We start from the raw sequence: 20,147 nt of genomic DNA on the forward strand, positions 1-20,147 counted from the left end.
GCACGTTTTCAAGAATTAGGTCCGTTTAAGAGTGGTAATTTTGTTTGGTAGCTTTGAGTGCTAGTTTAGAAGTTTGGCGGACAAGAAATATAGGAATAGTGCAAGAGTGTGGAGGTTAATCATATTGAATGAGTTGGCTTGGTGTTGAAGGACTATCTCCTGTCCATATTGACTTTATTGTTTTAAATCTAATTTAGTTGGTTCAACAGCCCACATACACAAGAATGTCGTTGATCCTTAAACGAACAGGGGATTTGACTTGGTGCTGCCTTTCTTCATTGATTCTGCTGTGCAACCAAATATTGGAATTATCTCCATTGTCCCACTTTTTCATCCATCCATTATACACTAGGGGCAGTTTCACAGAGGCCAATTGAAATATAGATTTTCACCTGTCAATATAAATGCCTATGAGGTCACCTCTCAACCTCTGATGCTCCAGTGAAAGCAAACCAAGTCTGCCACCTTCTCCTAATCTCCTGAAAATGTGGGGAAATAGCCCGTGTAGGGAGGTGGGGGAAGAGGAGCAAGAACTAGCAAGCAAGAGGAGGATAGAGGTAAGGAGGAGTTGATTGGTAAATAAATCAAGTTGGGAGAGGGGAGGGTGGAGATAACAACAGGGGTTGGAATGTGATAATTGGAGAACAAAAGACTGCAGATTCTACAATCTGCTACAAAAGGAAAATGAAGAGTACAACCAAATAAAAAGGGGTGATGGCAGCTGGGAACCACAACGGCAGGGGAGGGGTGGAGAGGATGGAGATCCAGTGGGGGGAGTTTACAGGTGATGGGCAGATTGGGGTAGGTGGCAAGAGAGGAAAGAAAAAAGTAACAGGAAGTGGGGGAAGGGGAGAGAGTTGCATGAGAGTTGTAATCAAGGAGGATGAGAAAATGATTATCAGTGCCTCTGGTAGAAGATGCAAGGCGGGATGTACGAGTCCCAGATACTATTTATCCTGGCCTGGTGACTGCATCCAATGAGTCACATGCAATTTCTGATTTTTTTTTTTGTATATTATTTTCAATAAGAGAACATGTGTTAATTTGGAGAAAACATTTACATTTCAAACCAAAGCAAACTAATTTTCTTTTAGTAATCTGCAAGTACATTTGCCTCTGACCTACTATCTCTGCTCACATCCTCAATCCTATCTTCTCAGATTTGGCAGGACATTGGCCATTATCATGTCAACAATTGTCAAACTCTCACACAGTGTTACAGCATTCACTAAACTGAAAACACATGTAGCAATGGCTTAAACAACATTTGAGCAAAAAGTTTGAGGCAAGTGACTGTTTAATGCAATGGAACAAATCTAGAATCATTCAATTTCTTGCTCAATTTACTTTGACAGCTTTGCAGTTCAACTAATTCGGTCACTGAAACACACTTCATGGTAAAGAGGTCACTTCATTGAAATGATATATGATTTATAATATTAATTACTTAAATGGAAACAATAGCCTGCCCTTGATACTCTTAAATAATATGTCAACAAAAGATTTGGAAACTTACAATTTTTTTCTTCGGACACAGAAATGCATGACATTCCAAAGTTTCATTTACATGGCTCCGAGCAATATATGCAAATACCTTGTCCTGGGTCTTGTCTGCAGTGCAGTATGATATTCTGTTGAAAGAACATGAAGCACATGCATGACTGAAATGGATTTGAATGTTGTGTGTTTAACCACACATTACAGACATACAGCATTCATCACCCCAGAAAGATGTGGTGCTGTTCATCAGACTTGTATTGGCTTTTGCTGGGACAGTATAGGAGGTCAGGGTGGAATGCAATGGAGAATTAAAAGTTGGATGATTTGTGTTTTGCATGGAAAATATAACATAATCCCAAGGGGTACTGATTGGGGATGATCAGCGATGATCACATTGAATGGCGGTGCTGGCTCAAAGGGCCGAATGGCCTGCACCTATTGCCTATAATTTAAGAGAGCCCAATACGCAATTATTTTTTCCTTTCCATGGTTTAACATTTCAATGGATCTTTATTGTCACATGTACCGAGGTACAGTGAAATTATTTATTTGCACAAGTTCAGCAAAGTATTACTATTAACATAGAACATAGAAACATAGAAATTAGGTGCAGGAGTAGGCCATTCGGCCCTTCGAGCCTGCACCGCCATTCAATATGATCATGGCTCATCATCCAACTCAGTATCCCGTACCTGCCTTCTCTCCATACCCCCTGATCCCCTTAGCCACAAGGGCCACATCTAACTCCCTCTTAAATATAGCCAATGAACTGGCCTCAACTACCCTCTGTGGCAGAGAGTTCCAGAGATTCACCACTCTCTGCGTGAAAAAAGTTCTTCTCATCCTGTTTTTAAAGGATTTCCCCTTTATCCTTAAGCTGTGACCCCTTGTCCTGGACTTCCCTAACATCGGGAACAATCTTCCTGCATCTAGCCTGTCCAACCCCTTAAGAATTTTGTAAGTTTCTATAAGATCCCCTCTCAATCTTCTAAATTCTAGAGAGTATAAACCAAGTCTATCCAGTCTTTCTTCATAAGACAGTCCTGACATCCCAGGAATCAGTCTGCAAAGTACGTGTATATTCTCTCGGTGGACTATTTCTCAGAGTCACCAGGTATTTCAATTATATATACCGAGATAAAACTGAACAGAAAACAGATGACCCAAACTAAAGACCAGGGTCGCACATCACCAGCAAACCAACATACCTTAAATGGATGTGGTAAAAGAGGTTAAGTAACTGGGCCGGCATCCCAAGATCTGATCTATTGATATGGAACACGAGTTCAAATTCCATCATATATTTAAAATCCTTGTAATTCAACAAAGCTGAATCATTGTTAGCATCAATAATAATAATGATGACCATGAAATGACTGGATTGTTGTAAGAAAACGATCAACCTCACTGGTTGATGAGGGAAGTTGGAGAGAAAGAGAATGAACAAAGGGGCGAGACGCTATAGAGGGGAGGGGGGGAATAATTGGAAAGAAAGAAAATAAACAAAGGATCATAAACGCTGTGAAATGCAAGGTTATAAAATGTATCTTGTCATTTAAGCCATAGTAATGGAGACAGAAAAACGCAGCTCAGCCACAGAATGCAGAGGTGTAGTGAATGACTTTGTTGAGTGGTGTGGGCTGAATCACCTGCAGCTCAACATCGACAAGACTAAAATGAGCTGGTGGTGGACTTTAGGAGGAGAGGAACACCCTGTCCCCTGTCTCCATCGATGGTGTGGATGTGCAGTTTACCAGGGAGTACAAATACCTTGTTTACCTGGACAGTAAACTAGACTGGTCCAGGAATGCTGAGGCCCTGTACAAGTAGGGACAGAGCCGGCTGTACTTTTTAAGAAGGCTCCGCTCCTTCAACGCCTGCAATAAGATGCTGCAGATGTTCTACCAATTGTTGATAGCCAGTGCCATCATCTTCGCTGCTGTGTGCTGGGGCAGCAGGGTGAAGGCTGAGACTGACCAATCCCCCCTCCCTCCCCCCACCTCCTCAATCTTTGCATATCCCCAAAGCCTTGCCACTCGTAATTTTATTTTCATGTATTTTGTGTTTTTTTTATGACTGTTAGCAAATTAATTTACCTCCTGGGTAAATAAAGTTCTATCGCATCGTATTGGATTAATTCTCTGCAAAGCACCCATGTTCAGTCATCAGAGAGACCCTGAGCTCCGTCCATTTTCATTCTCCATTGCACTCCCACCCTGACCTGTTACAACAAAACCCAATACAAGTCTGAAGAACAGCAGCTCAACTTCTGTCTGGGAATGTGTAGTCTTTGCGACTTAATGAATTGAACAACTCCAAGTTATTAATTTCCTCTGTTTGTATCCGGACTGACCAGTATTATTGTTGGATCAGTTTTCCTTCTCCATTGGCATGTTCTGACCTGCTGAATATTTCCTGAATAGTAGTTTGTAATGTTTATTTTCTTTTGATCATATTCTCTCTCCCTATAACTTCCTTTATTAACCTAGCAACCAGCTAATGTTATTTACAGCTGATTGGCATGGCAACCTGGTTCCTTTGTCCTGTCCTTCCACACCGCCACGTCTAACTAACTTGCTTTCTATCTTTTTGATGAAGGGTTTTTTGACCTGAAAAGTTAACCCGCAACGCTGCCAGGGCATTTATATCCAGCTGCACTTAAAGCAACTTGGGGTTTGAATGTGGCCCCTAAATCTGGTGACTCATGGATAATGTCTCAGTGGCCTATTTCTATACATTTTATAACTAATCTAGGATTGTGCTTACGTATAGTAGTACTTTGCTAAAGCAGTATGCAAAGAGGAATGTCACTGTAACTTGGTACATGTGAGAATAAAGAACCATTGAATCATTGATGCAGCATCTAGATTCCAAGAATAGAAATTTACAATGTTATTAATTCTTGTATTAATTGCAATAGTGTAGAAATCCATTAACAAAGATATTTCTGAATTGATCAAACAATACACTGGATAACAATCCATCATTTTCAATAAAATAATTGAACTGGAAAATATAATGCCTGTTAAAGTGATGCTGTAGAAGAGGGGTTTTGGGGGTAGGGAGCTACTGTTTTGAAAGGCATTCCCAGGTTCAGAAATCCAATTGCTTACAAGTTCCATACTGAGCAAAATAGGCAGCATGTCATTAACATAGTGCAAGGAACTCCCTTCCAAAATGCTCCCCTAATCGGAATGGAACTCAGAGGATGAGAGGTCAGGACTCTGTAAAGGTTGGGTTGGGGCGTGGAGTAGCAGGGGTCCAGCTGCTGTTATGGGTGTAATCAGGTGATTAGGGCAGTTCAGGTATGTTTCTACTATTAGATACATGAACAGAAAGTTTACATTTTGCTTCCATTCCTTGCAGTTTTAATGCATTTTTCTTTTAAGGTGGTGCACAGTTGCCTTATGAAGCACTAAGGTTAAAGCATTAACCCAAGAACGAAGCACAGGATATTGGTTACATATCACAATCATTTAGAGTTGTGCATAACACCAAGAAGAAATAGATATTGGAAAGCAACTTGTGACACAGTTGGACCATTAGTAGAGCTGCTCGAAACTGCTGTTGGAACTCAGCACGTCGGTTAGCAACTGTGGGAGCAAATGGATATCGTTAAAGTTTTGTGTCGAGACCCTGTATCAACTGAGAGTTTAGAAGGGAGATGGTCAATGTAGGGGAAGGGGAAGGACTGAAGCCAGGTCTATCTGGCGATGGGTGGAATGAGGTGAGGAGGGAAATACTGGTAGATGATGGTAGGTGGATCTAGGTCAGGAAGTGGGAAGAGTGGAACTGGGAAACAATAGTCACAGCTCGGATGACCTGGATCCAATCCTGAACCCCAATGCTCTTTATGCGGAGCCTGCACATTCTTCCTGTAACTGCGTGAGTTTGCTTCAGGTGCTTCTGTTTCATCCCAACATTCAGTCAAATTAAACACTCACTATAATTTGTGCCTAGTGTGTAGGATAGTTGCTGGAAATGTGGGGAGAGTTAAATGGGATTAGTGTAAGTTTTGTGTAAATGGGATTTCAGGACCAGCACAGCTTTACTCAAAATTAATTCCTTTACCCTCGTTTTTATTTTTTCGTAATCAAGCAGATCATGTCAGGATTCCCTATAAACATTTGAAAAATAAAATATTGTGAATGTTTGGAGTTCTCAAAAGCTGGGCACATGTCTGTAATGGGAAGATGAAAATCCACATATATCTATATTACTAAAAGTCTGATCTTGCCCACTTCCTGGTGTTCTGTATATTGATTTTAGAAAAAACGCTGCCACTTGCGGCAGTTATTTTTTGGCCATCTTACTCAGAGTCCCCCTCCGCTGCGCAGGACAAGAGGATTTTTCCCATTGTTGAAAAATAAAAGAGATTAGTTTAAAAAAATGTTGACATTCTCTCTCCTGAAGGCTACGCCTCTTCCGGAGGGACTATAATACCCGGAAGTGTTGAGTGCCTCATTCAGTCTCTGCAAGATGGGGAGCGAGAGGGTCACGTCTCTCAGTCTGAGCCGTGAATAACACTGAACACGTCTACTAAACTGTGAGTGGTTTTACTGACCTGTCAGTGCCCTTAATGTGGTTTGAAAATATAGTTTGGAAATGCTAAAGCTGTGTTGCCTTTGGTTTGGAAATGCTAAAGCTGTGTTGCCTTTGGTTTGGAAATGCTAAAGCTGAGTTGCCTTTGGTTTGGAAATGCTAAAGCTGTGTTGCCTAATTAACGTTGCCTTGCCTAATTAACGTTGCCTTGCCTTCTATATAATTAAAAGTCTAATCTTGACCCATTTTGCGCTTTATATTGATTTTAGAAAAAAATGTTGGCCATCTTACTCGGAGTCCCCCTCCGCTCATTAGGTGCCGAGGACTTTTCCCATCGATGAAAAATAAAAGAGTTATTAGTGTTATTAAAATGTTGAGATTCTCTCTCCTCTCAATCACGCCATGAAGGCCACGCCCCTGTTAGGAGGGGGAGGGACTATGAAACCCAGAAGTGTGGGCGTGGCTCAGTCTCTGCAAAATGGAGGGAGAGGTCACGACTTGCTGTCTTTAGTGGCCTTGCACCCTGCTTGAAGTGGTAAGAAACTGCACTTGAATTTTGGTGGCCTTGCATCCTGCTTGAAATGGAATTTCAAGGAATAGCCGTGAGTCAACTGCCAGCCCACCAGCCGTAAGTGAGCTGCCAGCACAACAGGCTTGAGTGACTGAGCCGCCAGCCCAAGAATCCATTAGGCCCACAATGTCCATACTAGCCCTCTGGAAACCAGTCCCTTCAGTCCACAACACCCATACTAGCACCCCAGAAAGTCGTCGTCCTGGAATTGGTGGAGAGATGGAATATTGCATTGGGGGACCAGCCCTCCCATGTGATGCTGGGACCCAACGGGTCCCACTTAGTCTAGTATGACATAAACTTTAGTCAGAATGGAAAAAAAGTAAAAGAAAGCAGAATGTGGGTTTTGGAGATTCAAATGTGGAAGAACACAAAGAATGGTAGTGAAATGGCAAATAGCAAAGGATAGGATCTATTCATTACTGATAGATGTAATAAACTGACTATGACGAGACAAATTGAAGCCCAGAATGTACAGTATGTGAATAGTAAAATGGAGTTGGTTGAGTGAGGTGGGGCGACAACATTAAAACATGGCAAAGAGAGCAGCAAAACGAAAAGGCAAAAGAGAACAAGAGTACACCATCCCTTTGGAAGTGGAATCCCCATCTCAAACATTGGTCTCATCTTTCCCATGGTCTGAGAGCAATGTGAGGAGAAAGTACCTCATTAAATAATAACAAATGTGCATCAAAACATGGCTATACATTGCAAGCCTACAGGAAACTTTTATGAATAATGTAATAAACTAAATAGAAGACCCTAATAAATTATTAAATGAAATTATGTTGCAAGCTCTTCTACATCAAGTACAATACCTGTAGATGGAGATATTTTCTATGAGTTCATTGGTTGTTGTGTCTTCCAACATTATCCCTCGAGGAGAAACAGTTAGGGTAACTTTGAGGAATTTCTTTCCTCTTGCCTTGGCCTAAAATAAGTAAAATTGGCAAATCCTTCAATATTAAGATGCTAGATGAACAACATCTCATGTAACATATAACATGCTCAACTCCCATTAAAACTTCACATGATGTGGAATCTATATTTCTGTACAAAAGCACACAATACATTCATTAGATAGACACAAAATGCTGGAGTAATTCAAATATTCAGGCAGCATCTCTGGAGAAAAGGAATAGGTGACGTGTCCAGAAGGGTTCTGACCGAACGCCGCTGAGTTCTCCCAGCATTTTGTGTCCATCTTTGGTATAAACGTGCATCTGCAGTTCTTTCCTACACATAATATATTCATTAAATTGGTATCTTTTATATGGTCTTATATGGTTTCTGTTCGCAAAGGGTTCTTTCACAGACTCCTTCCTCATTCCCTAAAATAAGATTGAGTTAAGTAACCAGTCCCCCCCCCCCCCCCCCCCCCCCCCCCCCCCCCACCCCCCCTCTCCTCCCCCCAATTGCATACACGTACACACGCGCATGACACATGCACCACCCTCTCCCCCCAGGGAGGTAGGACTCTTTACATGCTGCTTTAAAAACTCTTGATAGACACAAAATGCTGGGGAAACTCTGCAGTTTAGGCAGCATCTCTAGAGAAAATGAATAGGTGACTTTTCGGGAAGGGTTCTGACCAGAAACGTCGCCTATTTCTTTTCTCCACAGATGCTACCTGACCCGCTGAGTTCCTCCAGCATTTTGTGTCTATCATTGGTATAAACCAGCATCTGCAGTTCCTTCCAACACACAATATATTCATTAAATTGTTATCTTTTATATGGTTATTAAGTACTGCAACAAGATAAGATACTATTTGGTTCAAGTTTAAGGTTTTAGGTTTAATACTAGTTGATGATAGAAAAGTTAGTGGTTTTGTAGATAGTGAAGAAGATTGTGAACGATTGCAGCAGGATGTGAATTGATTGGCCATGTGGGTGGAGTAATGGTTCATGGAATTTAATACAGAGAAGTGTGAGGTGTTGCATTTTGGGGTGTCAAACAAGGGCAGCACCCCCACACAGTAAATGGTATGCCTCTGGGTAGTGTTGTAGAGCAGAGGGATCTAGGAGTACAAGTGCATGGTTCCTTGAAGGTCGAGTCACGGGTAGATAAGGTGGTAAAGAAGGGTTTTGGCACATTGGCCATCAGTCAGAGTATTGAGTATAGAAATGTTAAAGAACTGCAGATGCTGGAAAATCGAAGATACACAAAAAAGCTGGAGAAACTCAGCGGGTGCAGCAGCATCTATGGAGCCTTCTGGTCTGAAGAAGGGTTTTGGCCCCAAACGTTGCCTATTTCCTTCGCTCCATAGATGCTGCTGCACCCGCTGAGTTTCTCCAGCTTTTTTGTGTACCTATTGAGTATAGAAGTTGGGAGGTCATGTTGCAGTTGTATAAGACGTTGGTGAGACCGCATTTAGAATATTATGTTCAGTTCTGGGCACCATGTAATAGGAAAGATATTGTCAAGCTTGAAAGGGTTCAGAAAAGATTTACAAGGATGTTGCCAGGACTAGAGGGTGTGAGCTATAGGGAGAGGTTAAGTAGGCTGGGTATCTATTCCATGGAGCATGGGAGGATGAGGGGAGATCTTATAGAGATTTAAAATCATGAGAGGAATAGATCGGGTAGATTCACAGAATCTTTTACCCACAGTAGGGGAATCGAGGACCAGAGGACATAGGTTCAAGGTGAAGGGGAAAAGATTTAATAGGAATACCAGGGGTAACTTTTTCAAACAGAGAGTGGTGGGCGTATGGAACAAGCTGCCAGAGGAGGTAGTTGAGGCTGGGACTATCCCATCGTTGGACAGGTACATGGATAGGACATGTTTAGAGGGTTACTAGACTAAGTGGGACCCGTTGGGTCCCAGCATCACACAGGAGGGCTGGTCATCCAACGCAATATTCCACCTCTCCACCAATTCTAATATTGGTGGCCAGTTGGGGGTGGGGCTTTCTGGAGCGCTAGTATGGGTGTTGTGGGCTGAAGGGACTGGTTTCCAGAGGGCTCATATGCAAATTGTGCGCCAAATGGATTCTTGGGCTGGCGTCTCAGTCAATCAAGCCTGTTATGCTGGCAACTCACTCACATACGGCTGGTGGGCTGGTAGTTGACTCACGGCTAATCCTTGAAATTCTATTTCAAGCAGGGTATAAGGCCACCAAATTCAAGTGCAGTTTCTTACCACTTCTAGCAGGGTGCAAGGCCACCAAATTCAAGTGCAGTTTCATACCATTTGAAGTAGGGTGCAAAGCCACTAAAGACAGCGGGTCATGACCTCTCCCTCCTCCACCTTGCAGAGACTGAGCCACACCCATATTTCCGGGTTTTATAACCCTTCCCTCCCCCACCGGAAAAGGTGTGGCTTTCATGGAGTGATTGACAGGAGAGAGATTCTCAACATTTTTTTAAAAACTAATAACACTTTTATTTTTCATTGATGGGAAGAATTCTCTGCATCTGCTCAGTGGAGGGGGACTGGGTAAGATGGCCAAAAATCACAGCCGTAAGTGGTAGCGTTTTATCTAAAATCAATATACAGTGCAAACAGGAAGTAAGTGGATTTACAGTAGTGCCTTTTAACTTCAAGCCAAAGCACCCAAGCCGCCATTTGCAGAAAGTAGTGCCTTTCAACTTCATGCCACCATTTGCAGTAAGTGGTGCCTTTCAACTTCAAGCCAATGCACCCACGCCACCGCTTGCAGTAAGTAGTGGCTTACAACTTCAAACCACACCCAAGCCACACCCAAGCCACCATTAGCAGTAAGAGGTGCCTTTCAACTTCAAGCCAAAGCATCCAAACCACCATTTGCAGTAAGTAGTGCCTTTCAACTTCAAACCAAAGCAACCAAGCCACCATTTGCAGTTAGTGCCTTTCAACTTCAAACCAAAGCTCCCAAGCCACCACTTGCAGTAAGTAGTGCCTTTCAACTTCATGCCACCATTTGCAGTGCCTTTCAACTTAATGCCAAAGCACCCAAGCCACAATTTGCAGTAAGTAGTGCCTTTCAACTTCAAGCCAATGCACCCACGCCCCCATTTGCAGTAAGTAATGCATTTTAACTTCAAGCCATTGCACCCAAGCCACCATCTGCAGTAAGTAGTGCCTTTCAACATCATGCTACCACTTGCAGTAAGTAGTGCCTTTCAACTTCAAGCCAAAGCAACCAAGACACCATTCGCAGTAATAGAGCCTATCAACTTCAAGTCAAAGCAACCAAGCCACCATTTGCAGTAAGCAGTGCCTTTCAACTTCAAGACACACCCGCCATTATTTGCAGTAAGTGGTGCCTTTCAACTTCAAGTCAAAGCTCCCAAGCCACCATTTGCAGTAATAGTGCCTTTCAACTTCAAGCCAAAGCTCCCAAGCCACCATTTGCAGTAAGTAGTGCCTTTCAACTTCGTGCCACCATTTGCAGTAAGTAGTTTTAGAACCAATAGCCATTTTTTGGCAAGCTTTAGAACCAATAGACATTTTTTTTTGCAAGCTTTAGAACCAATAGACATATTTTTGCCATCTTTAGAACCTATAGACATATTTTGCAAGCTTTAGAACCAATAGACACATTCTGCAAGCATTTTAGAACCACTAAGGGCACTTACATTTGAGTAGACATGTGTTCAGTGTTATTCACAGCTCAGAGAAACGTGACCCTCTGCCTTCCTCCATCTTGAAGAGACTGTGTGGCACACCACTTCCTGGTTTTATAGTCCCTCCCCCCTGCCGCCAGCGGGGGCAGCAGAGAAAATGGGGAATTTTGTAAAAACATTAATATCTCTGTTATTTTTAATCGACGGGAAAAATCCTCAGCACACATTCGGTGGAGGGGGGCTCTGAGCAAGGTGGCCAAAAATGACGGCCGTAGGTGGCGGCGTTCTCTCGGAAATCACAGCACAGATGGCCAAAACCGGTCAAGAACAGACTTTTAGTAATATAGATGTACCAAGTGCAGGCAAGTGGGACTAGGGTAGCTGGGACTTTGTTGGCCGGTGTGGGCGAGTTGGGCCAAAGGGATTGTTTCCACACTGTATCACTCTATGACTGTATGAATCTATGATTCTGTAACCATCTGGATTTAATAACTAAAACTGCCAGTGAGAAATAGACCCTGTTTTTTTAATTAGGCAACATCACAGAATTGTTAAGGATTGCATTATATATGTATTGACCATAACAATGACCCATAGTGGGAAAGGTTATAAATATAATTTCCAAAATGGAAGCTGAAAATTATTTTGCTATTCATTCTGAAAATCATGGCTTTTAATCGATTGAATAGCTTGCCAAATAATACATTAACTGTATTGAAGTGTGTATTTTAAAGAGACAATTAATGAGGCTTTAACCTGCTATGGGTGATTCTGTCAGAATCAGGTGCAGTTGCTCATACACCATTATTTGCATCTATGCAAACAGTGAGCACTGACTGCTCATTTGATTGCAAAGTATAATACTAATCATCACATTATGTCTTCTCCCACACTTTCCATCAGTGCTAACTATGTAGCAGTCATCATGGAAACCCCAGCTGGTTCATTTTCACTTTTTATTGGTCTGTTCTGTGATATAACAACTACTGCCCTATTATGAAGCATCAATTAATAAGAGGGTTTTCTGATCAATTTGAGATTTGTGGTATTTCATTATATATTTACATGAGGTATGTTCTCAATTCAGCCATGCCTCCATTTTAAAACTCTCATCTTTATGTTTAAATGTATCCATGGTCTTGCCTACCCATATAATGCAATCCTCCGGTTTTAGATATTGTCCAAGATCTTGGTGTTCCTTAACATCTGGTCTAACTTTCATCTCCAATTTTAAGTAGCTCATTGCTGCCATTTGTACCTTCAGGTGCTTGACCAGTAAGCTCCAGATTTCACCGTGAAAGTAATCCTCAAAATCATTTTTGTTCACTTCTGATGAAGAGCTTTGGAATATTTTGCACCATTGAAAGTGATGATTATACGTTTGTTGTTACGTTTGGGAATGAGATGTTTTCTATGCATCAGAAGTCACACAACTGTGATACAATTCTATGTAACGCAGATTAAAGTCTGTGTTCTCTGCACCAATTTTATAACAGCGCGAGATCTGGTCATCCTAATGATTGTCTGAGGAATGCTGATAAATAAGTGGACTTTTTGCAAATGAGGACTAGGCTGCAGGACATGGATTTTAATTGTTGAATGTCTTTTTACCTAGGACCCAAGTAGTAATAATCAATGCAAATGTCACAAGCGCACATGCACGTGCAAGCGGCTACTGCATGGTACAATCTACAGAAATCCAACCCATAAGAATTAATTAAATCCTTCTTTTCTATTAAAAAATATTTGCCTTGTTAAAAGACTAATGGGCCAAGGTAAATAACCTCAAATCTTAATTTAACACACAAGGTGTCTAATTCACTTTTATGACTGACAATTGTAAAGAATGAATGATAAACAAATGGAAAACCCACAGATGCTGGTAACTGCGCTAGGTACTGAGCCCATTAATAAAAAGTCTAGAAATGAGAACGCTCTGTTATCATATGCAAGGGGAAGTTATTCACATCAATTTCCTCTCAACATTATACTATTCAGCTGGTTCCACTGGCCAATACTTGCACCCTCGATAAAGATAATAATGTAACTCTATTACAGGTGCACAATGTTTTATCCGAAATTCCAAATAACGAAAAGCTCCGGAGTGGACATAGTGGACATTTTTTCGGTCCTTGAAGACGTTCACCTAGGGCGGCCCGCAGAGGTGACAGTGGAAACTCCGGTCGGTCCTCGAAGAAAGGGGAACTAAATCCCCATTCATAAAAGAGAAGGTGAGGGTATATTGCGCGGGAGGGTTAATAATTGACAATCTGCTGCTGCTTGCCCGCTGAATTAAAAAGTTCCCACGGTAGACTCACGATACACAGTGTATCGTGAGTCTTGCATGGGAACTTTTTAACTCAGCGGGCAGGCAGCAGCATATTGTCGCTCCCTTCAGTTTCACCCCACCTACACACCTCTGCTTCCCGGCCATGTGTGTGACCCCTTCCCTCCCCTCTCCAGCTCCCCGCCCATTGCACCGGCGCGGGGGCTTTGCACTGTCTTTATGTCGGTGATGCCAGCAGGTCAGTGCCAGTCACCGGAGACGTCAGGACCAACGGGACACCGACCCCCAGGCCCACTGTAAGCACGGAGATCCCAGAGACCCACAGCCAGCAGCAGCCCAGCCCCGTTCCAACTCCAGAGGAGCACGCTCTCCGTAGGGACAGAAGCTGATGGTGTGCAAGGTACATGGTGTGCAAGCTGATGGTGTGCAAGGTCTTGGGGTTGCGGATGAGGGGGCGCAGCTCGGGCTGTGATGTCTCCGGCCACCTCCCTGCACAGGAGCTGAAACTGGGAACTGTACCGCCCTTGCAGGTGAGCAGGAGAGTGGGGTTGTTTGCAGTTGCAGAGGGAGGGGGCAAGGGCGGTACAGTTCCCAGTCTCAGCTCCTGTCCAGGGGGTGGCCGGAGACGTCAGGACCAACGGGACACCGACTGCAAGCACGGAGATCCCAGAGACTCACAGCCAGCAGCAACTCTAGCCTAGCCCCGTTCCAACTCCAGAGGAACCCGGGTTGCGGATGAGGGGGCGCAGCTCGGGCTGTGGGCGAACTGCCACTTGTCGCTGTAGCGGCCCATCGGGGAGTGGGTTCCTGTTGGTCCTGACGTCTCCGGCCATCCCCCTGGACAGGAGCTGAGAGTCGTCAGGACCACCAGAAGCCGCTCCCCGATGGTCCGCTACGGCAACAAGTGGCAGTTCGCCCACAGCCCAAGCTGCGCCCCCTCATCGGGACATCGACCCCCAGGCCCACTGCAAGCACGGAGATCCCAGATCAGCAACTCCAGCCCCGCTCCAACTCCAGAGGAACACGTAGGGGCAGAAGCTGATGTTGTGCAAGGTTGTCTTGTTCTTGGGGTGTGGCGCAGCTCGGGCTGTGGGCGAACTGTCACTTATCGCGGACCATCGGGGAGCGGATTCCTCTGGAGTTGGAGGGGGAGGGGGGTATTGTGCTGTTTGATCGCCCCCTGCAAACCCAGGAACAGGGAGACACAGCGGCTTTTGAGAATGGTGGGCAATCACTTCCGAAGTTCTGCCCACACAGTCAGTACACCTCTCCTACACTTGTCTCCCGCACTAAGATCATCTCGCAGAGAATGATCCCAGCCTAACCCTCCCTATTCTCTCCTATTCTGCAAGAAAAAACTCCATTGAAGACTCAAACTCGCGATCGAGTAACTGCCGGGACCTTGTGGATATGAGCCGAGCACTCTACCACTGAGCCAGCCGTTAAAATCTACGCTAAAAATCTTCCATTCCGAAAGCCGAAAAATTCCGAATTACGAAAAGTATCTGGTCCCAAGGCTTTCGGATAAAAGGTTGTGCACCTGTATATGCACTTACTTGCACTCTAGTTGAGCTATATTCTACTATGAAATTAATTTCCAGAATACTATAGCACCGAGATAGGCTTTTAAACACATGATGCTGATTATCATGTACCCAACAATACATCCTATTTACCAGCATATGATCTGTTGGTTCAGGTAAGTGTCTTGTCATTCTCTGCCTCCTCTACCAAGTCAGGCAGTGTGTTCCAGATTACAAATGCCCACTGGATAGAAAATTCTAAGAAATCTATTATCACCTCTTTAATGATAATGTTTTATAATTTCACCACCTCCCTCTCTGCCCTCCTCAGCGAAAGAAGATTAAAGTAATCATTTAAGACCCCACTGACTTCCTCTGTTTCCACACACAGTTCGTCTCTTAGGTCTCTAATGGACCCTTTTTTTTCCATAGCTGTCCTTAATATACTTCTAAAGTGCTTTGGGATTGTCCTTAATATTGTTAGTTACTGATATTTCACGCTTATCTTTGCACTGCTGATTTTTTATCTTTAATAAATGATCTCAACGTGTTTTATAGCCATTAAAAACCTCCCCTTTTTCAAATCTCTATACTTACTTTGTGCTTTTTTTCCCCTACCTTCATTCGACCTTCCATATTTCTTAACATCTAGGATTTCTTGGACTTTCTGTCCTTACCATCTCAAAGGAACACATTGCTCTCATAATTTCACTTCTGAGTGGCTCCCATTTGTTGGGTGTACTCTTACCTTCACATAGCTCCTTCCAGTCGGCCATGCCAACTCCTGTCTCACAATATTCAAATCTGCCTTCCCTCAATTCAGCATTTTAATTTCCATACCGTTCTTATCCTTTTCCTAACTACCTTGAAACATGCAGTTATTGTCACCATCTCCAAAATGTTCTCCCACTGACACTTCCAACACATTCCCAGTTACATTCCCAAGATTAAATCCACTCCTGCCCCTTCTCTAGTAGTGCGATCTATATATTGGATCACAGACCTCTCCTAAATGCACATTAAAAAAAATACACCCCTTTTAATAATTAAGTAAGCATAACCCAACAATATAATTTTGCTCATGTTATGAAATAACTTGTAATTTGTTTGTAACACAAATTAGTTTTTGGATATTTAACCAGAATACACTCGGCATTCCTGAATCAGTGCTCTAATTTTAAATGTTCTCATTCTAGCTTAGCTACAGGAAGCAGTCTCCTGATCGTAGTCTGTATCCAAGTGCATGTAATTTCATTTGGGTAAAGCCACAAACAATGTCTCACAATCTTCTATTCACATCGTCTTCGATTCACTGTTGGATGTGCGGCAGCTGTGCTTTACCCGAACTTCCGCTTGTACTATCCCGTGTCTCTCAGCTGTGTCAGTCAGCTACCATTCCATGATATTTTACGGCAAGATTTTCTTACGTCATACTGCTTTTAAATCTATATATTTAATTCACAAATTAAATCATAACTATGAAGGTGAAGAACACATTCCTTTAAGTAGGTTATCTGTCTAAGCACCTATTTCTCATTTGTAATGGGGACAGTTGCTGCAGTGTTTTATCAATTAGTTCATGAAATTGGCCTGACAGAGTTGCTTCCATGGTTGGATAATGAATTTGATTAAAGGTTGAGCTAGTGAAAAATCTACATCGAATGATTTAATGCAATGCCATCATAAATCTCTAAAAATATTCTCTTTTTCGAATATGACTGCAAGATTGCCAGAATGCCGGCCAATTGGTTTAATAATACTTAATATAATATTTTGACCCAAGTACATGCAATGCTGAATTTCTCGGCTTGCAAAACAGAATGAGGTTCCATAAAAGGACACTATTTCACACAAATGTCTTGAGTGTTTTGCCTTCATTAAAGCATCCACCATGTTGAAAGGTGCGCAGTTTTTACAATGAATAGTCCTAAATAGTTCGACTTGCATCATGGAACCCGCCAGGGGTGTCCTCTGATCCCCATGCTTTTTGACTTGGCCATCGAACCACTTGCCATGGCCTTTTGCAGCTGTGAGGCCATAGCTAGTATTTGGAGGGGTAGCACACAGCATAAGGTCTCACAATATGCTGATGACCTTTTGCTTTTTGTCTCAAAGCCAGGCACCTCTCTGCATTCTGCTATGTCACTGCTCAATAATTTTGGTCTATTTTCAGGTTATAAGATAAATCTTGGAAAAAACAAACTGTTTCCCATTAACTATGAAGTACAACCCTCTGATCTTACCAACTTGCCATGCAAAATTGAAAAAAAACAAGCTCTCATACTTGGGCATTTTCAGTTATGAGGAAACACAAGGATCTTTTCAAAGAGAATTTTATAATTCTGTTAAACCAGATCAAACACCTGTCAATGTCACTTGTCGGTCGGATAAATTCAATCAAAATGACCATTTAACCAAAATTTTTGTACCTTTTTCAGGACTTACCGGTTTTTTTCCCCAGGTCTTTCTTTGACCATCTTGACTCAATTATTTCCTCCAATACATGGGAGAGGTTAGAGGCTTCATCTTAGTAAGGCCCAACTTCAAATTTGCTTATATTACTGGGCTGCTAACCTGCGCTGCCTTGCATTTTGGTCTTTCTTTCACAGCCAGCCCGATTGCCCTGACTGGGTAGTCATGGAACTACACACAGATAATAATATGTCCATACCTGTCCTACTTGGTTCCTCACTTCCACTTAATTAAATCTGTAAAAAGCCCAGTGGTTAAACACTCTTTGAGGATATGGGTTCAATTCAGGAAATGTTTTGGGTTGCATAACCTTTCTCTACTGAGCCCTATTGCATTAAACCACCTTTTTAAACCAACAACTCAGGACACTGTCTTTAAAGAATGGCATAGGAAGGGTATTGTGCACTTCAAGGACCTGCTTATGGGTAACACTGTAGCACCATTTGAACAATTAATCAACAAATTCAATCTTCCAAAGTCAGACTTTTTCTGATACCTGCAAACAAGACATTATGTGTTCTATAAACTGCTCTGCTCGTTTATACCAATAGACACAACCCTTGTTGATACAGTTCTTTCTTTAAACCCATCTCAGAATAGACTTGTCTCAGCTTTATATGGCAGGATGTTGGATCTAAGGCGTGCCCCCATGGACAAGCTCAAGGCAGCATGGGAGGAAGACTTGGGCTCCTCTCTCTCGGAAGATACATGGAGTTCCATTCTTAAACTGGTTAATTCCATCTCTCTATGTGCTCGTCACTGTCTGATCCAATTCAAAGTGGTACATAGGTCTCATATCTCAACAGCCAAATTATCTACTTTTTACCCTGAGGTTAGTCCATTCTGTGTTAAATGTACAATTTCTGAAGCCTCTCTTATCCCTATGTATTGGTCATGCCCCAGCCTTAACAAGTTCTGGCTAGACGTTTTTCATACATTATCCCAGGTGTTAAACATCAAATTGGAACCAAAGCCTCTAATCGCTCTTTTTGGGGTCACTGGTGAGGAGGTTAGATTAACTGCAGATAAATGCCACACTATATATTTTGCTTCTCTTCTGGCTCGGCGAACAATCCTGCTCAGGTGGACGGAACCCACCCCGCCCACTCCGACACAATGGCTGACAGATATTATGGCCTGCCTAAAGCTCGAGAAAATCAGGTACTCATTTCAACATTCAATTGGAAGGTTTCAGAAAGCGTGGAAACCTTTTTTAAATGCATTCCAGACTTTGTAAATGCTTGATCATCAAACACAGTTTAACAGCTTAACAGTCTACCCATTCAGCCGATTAGGAAAAGGGGAGATGCAACGAGACCTGGGTGTCATGGTACACCAGTCATTGAAAGTAGGCATGCAGGTGCAGCAGGCAGTGAAGAAAGCAAATGGTATGTTAGCATTCATAGCAAAAGGATTTGAGTATAAGAGCAGGGAGGTTCTACTGCAGTTGTACAGGGTATTGGTGAGACCACACCTGGAATATTGCATACAGTTTTGGTCTCCAAATCTGAGGAAAGACATTCTTGCCATAGAGGAAGTACAGAGAAGGTTCACCAGACTGATTCCTGGGATGTCAGGACTTTCATATGAAGAAAGACTGGATGGACTCGGCTTGTACACGCTAGATTTTAGAAGATTGAGGGGGGATCTTATAGAAACTTACAAAATTCTTAAGGGGTTGGACAGGCTAGATGCAGGAAGATTATTCCCGATGTTGGGGAAGTCCAGAACAAGGGGTCTCAGTTTAAGGATAAGGGGAAATCTTTTAGGACCAAGATGAGGAAAAACATTTTTCACACAGAGAGTGATAAATCTCTGGAATTCTCCGCCACAGAAAGTAGTTGAGGCCAGTTCATTGGCTATATTTAAGAGGGAGTTAGATGTGGCCCTTGTGGCTAAAGGGATCAGGGGTATGGAGAGAAGGCAGGGATGGGATACTCGGTTGGATGATCAGCCATGATCATATCGAATGGCGTGCAAGCTCGAAGGGCCGAATGGCCTACTCCTGCACCTATTTTCTATGTTTCTATGTTTCACTTATCGTGGATTATTGTTGTGACAGGCTGATATTCGCATATGCTTACTTGCAGTGACTGGGGAGGGATTATTTGTGGTATCTCATTTTTCTTTTATTGTTGGTGTCTTGTTATATGTTACCATAAGTTGTTTTTGTATTTACTCTTTTCGTACACTCTGTCTGTAACACTATGGACAACTTTGCACATTATGTCCTGAAAACTAAATAAAAAAGATTTTGATTTAAAAAAAAAATTATCCTCAATAGTAAATAGATTATAACTAAATGGACTATACACTGAATGGACAAAGGTGTAGAGGCAAGAGGTTTCGGGTGAGAATGCCAGAACCAAGGGCCTTGGCAGCTGAAGGTGTGACTGCCACTGGTGAATCAATTAAATCTGGGATTAGTTAAGGGGTCAGAATTGGAAGTTCATAGAGATTTAAGATTGGTAAAATTAGAGGAGATTACAGAGATTGGAGGAGAGTTAGGTTGCCAACAGTGTATTCCAACAATAAAGTATTGATTGGGGGTGAACTCTATTTGGACAGAACCACAAGAAGCCCATCTGCATTGCAGAGGTTCCCTGGAGCATTGGGAAGCATTGGGTTCCCTTGGAGCTCCTGTCACCAAGTAAGTGGTAAGGAATTATATGAAGTGAAAGAGGAAGAAGAAAACATAATGC

General features: G+C 42.6%; 1 protein-coding gene across 4 annotated transcripts in view; it reads right to left on the bottom strand.

Moving 5' to 3' along the window:
- Positions 1 to 20,147, bottom strand: part of si:dkey-71h2.2 (low density lipoprotein receptor adapter protein 1-B) — an 83,017-nt gene that overhangs the window by 27,120 nt on the left and 35,750 nt on the right. For all 4 annotated transcript variants that reach the window (XM_055635540.1, XM_055635541.1, XM_055635542.1 and 1 more), the window contains exons 3-4: positions 7,432 to 7,544; positions 1,517 to 1,631 (exon numbers count right to left, since the gene is read on the bottom strand). In XM_055635540.1, the coding sequence (XP_055491515.1) occupies positions 1,517 to 1,631; positions 7,432 to 7,544 (228 nt within the window). The remainder of the gene's footprint in view (positions 1 to 1,516; positions 1,632 to 7,431; positions 7,545 to 20,147) is intronic.

The sequence above is a fragment of the Leucoraja erinacea genome, chromosome 5, assembly GCF_028641065.1.
Source record: "Leucoraja erinacea ecotype New England chromosome 5, Leri_hhj_1, whole genome shotgun sequence".
Classification (NCBI taxonomy): domain Eukaryota; kingdom Metazoa; phylum Chordata; class Chondrichthyes; order Rajiformes; family Rajidae; genus Leucoraja; species Leucoraja erinaceus.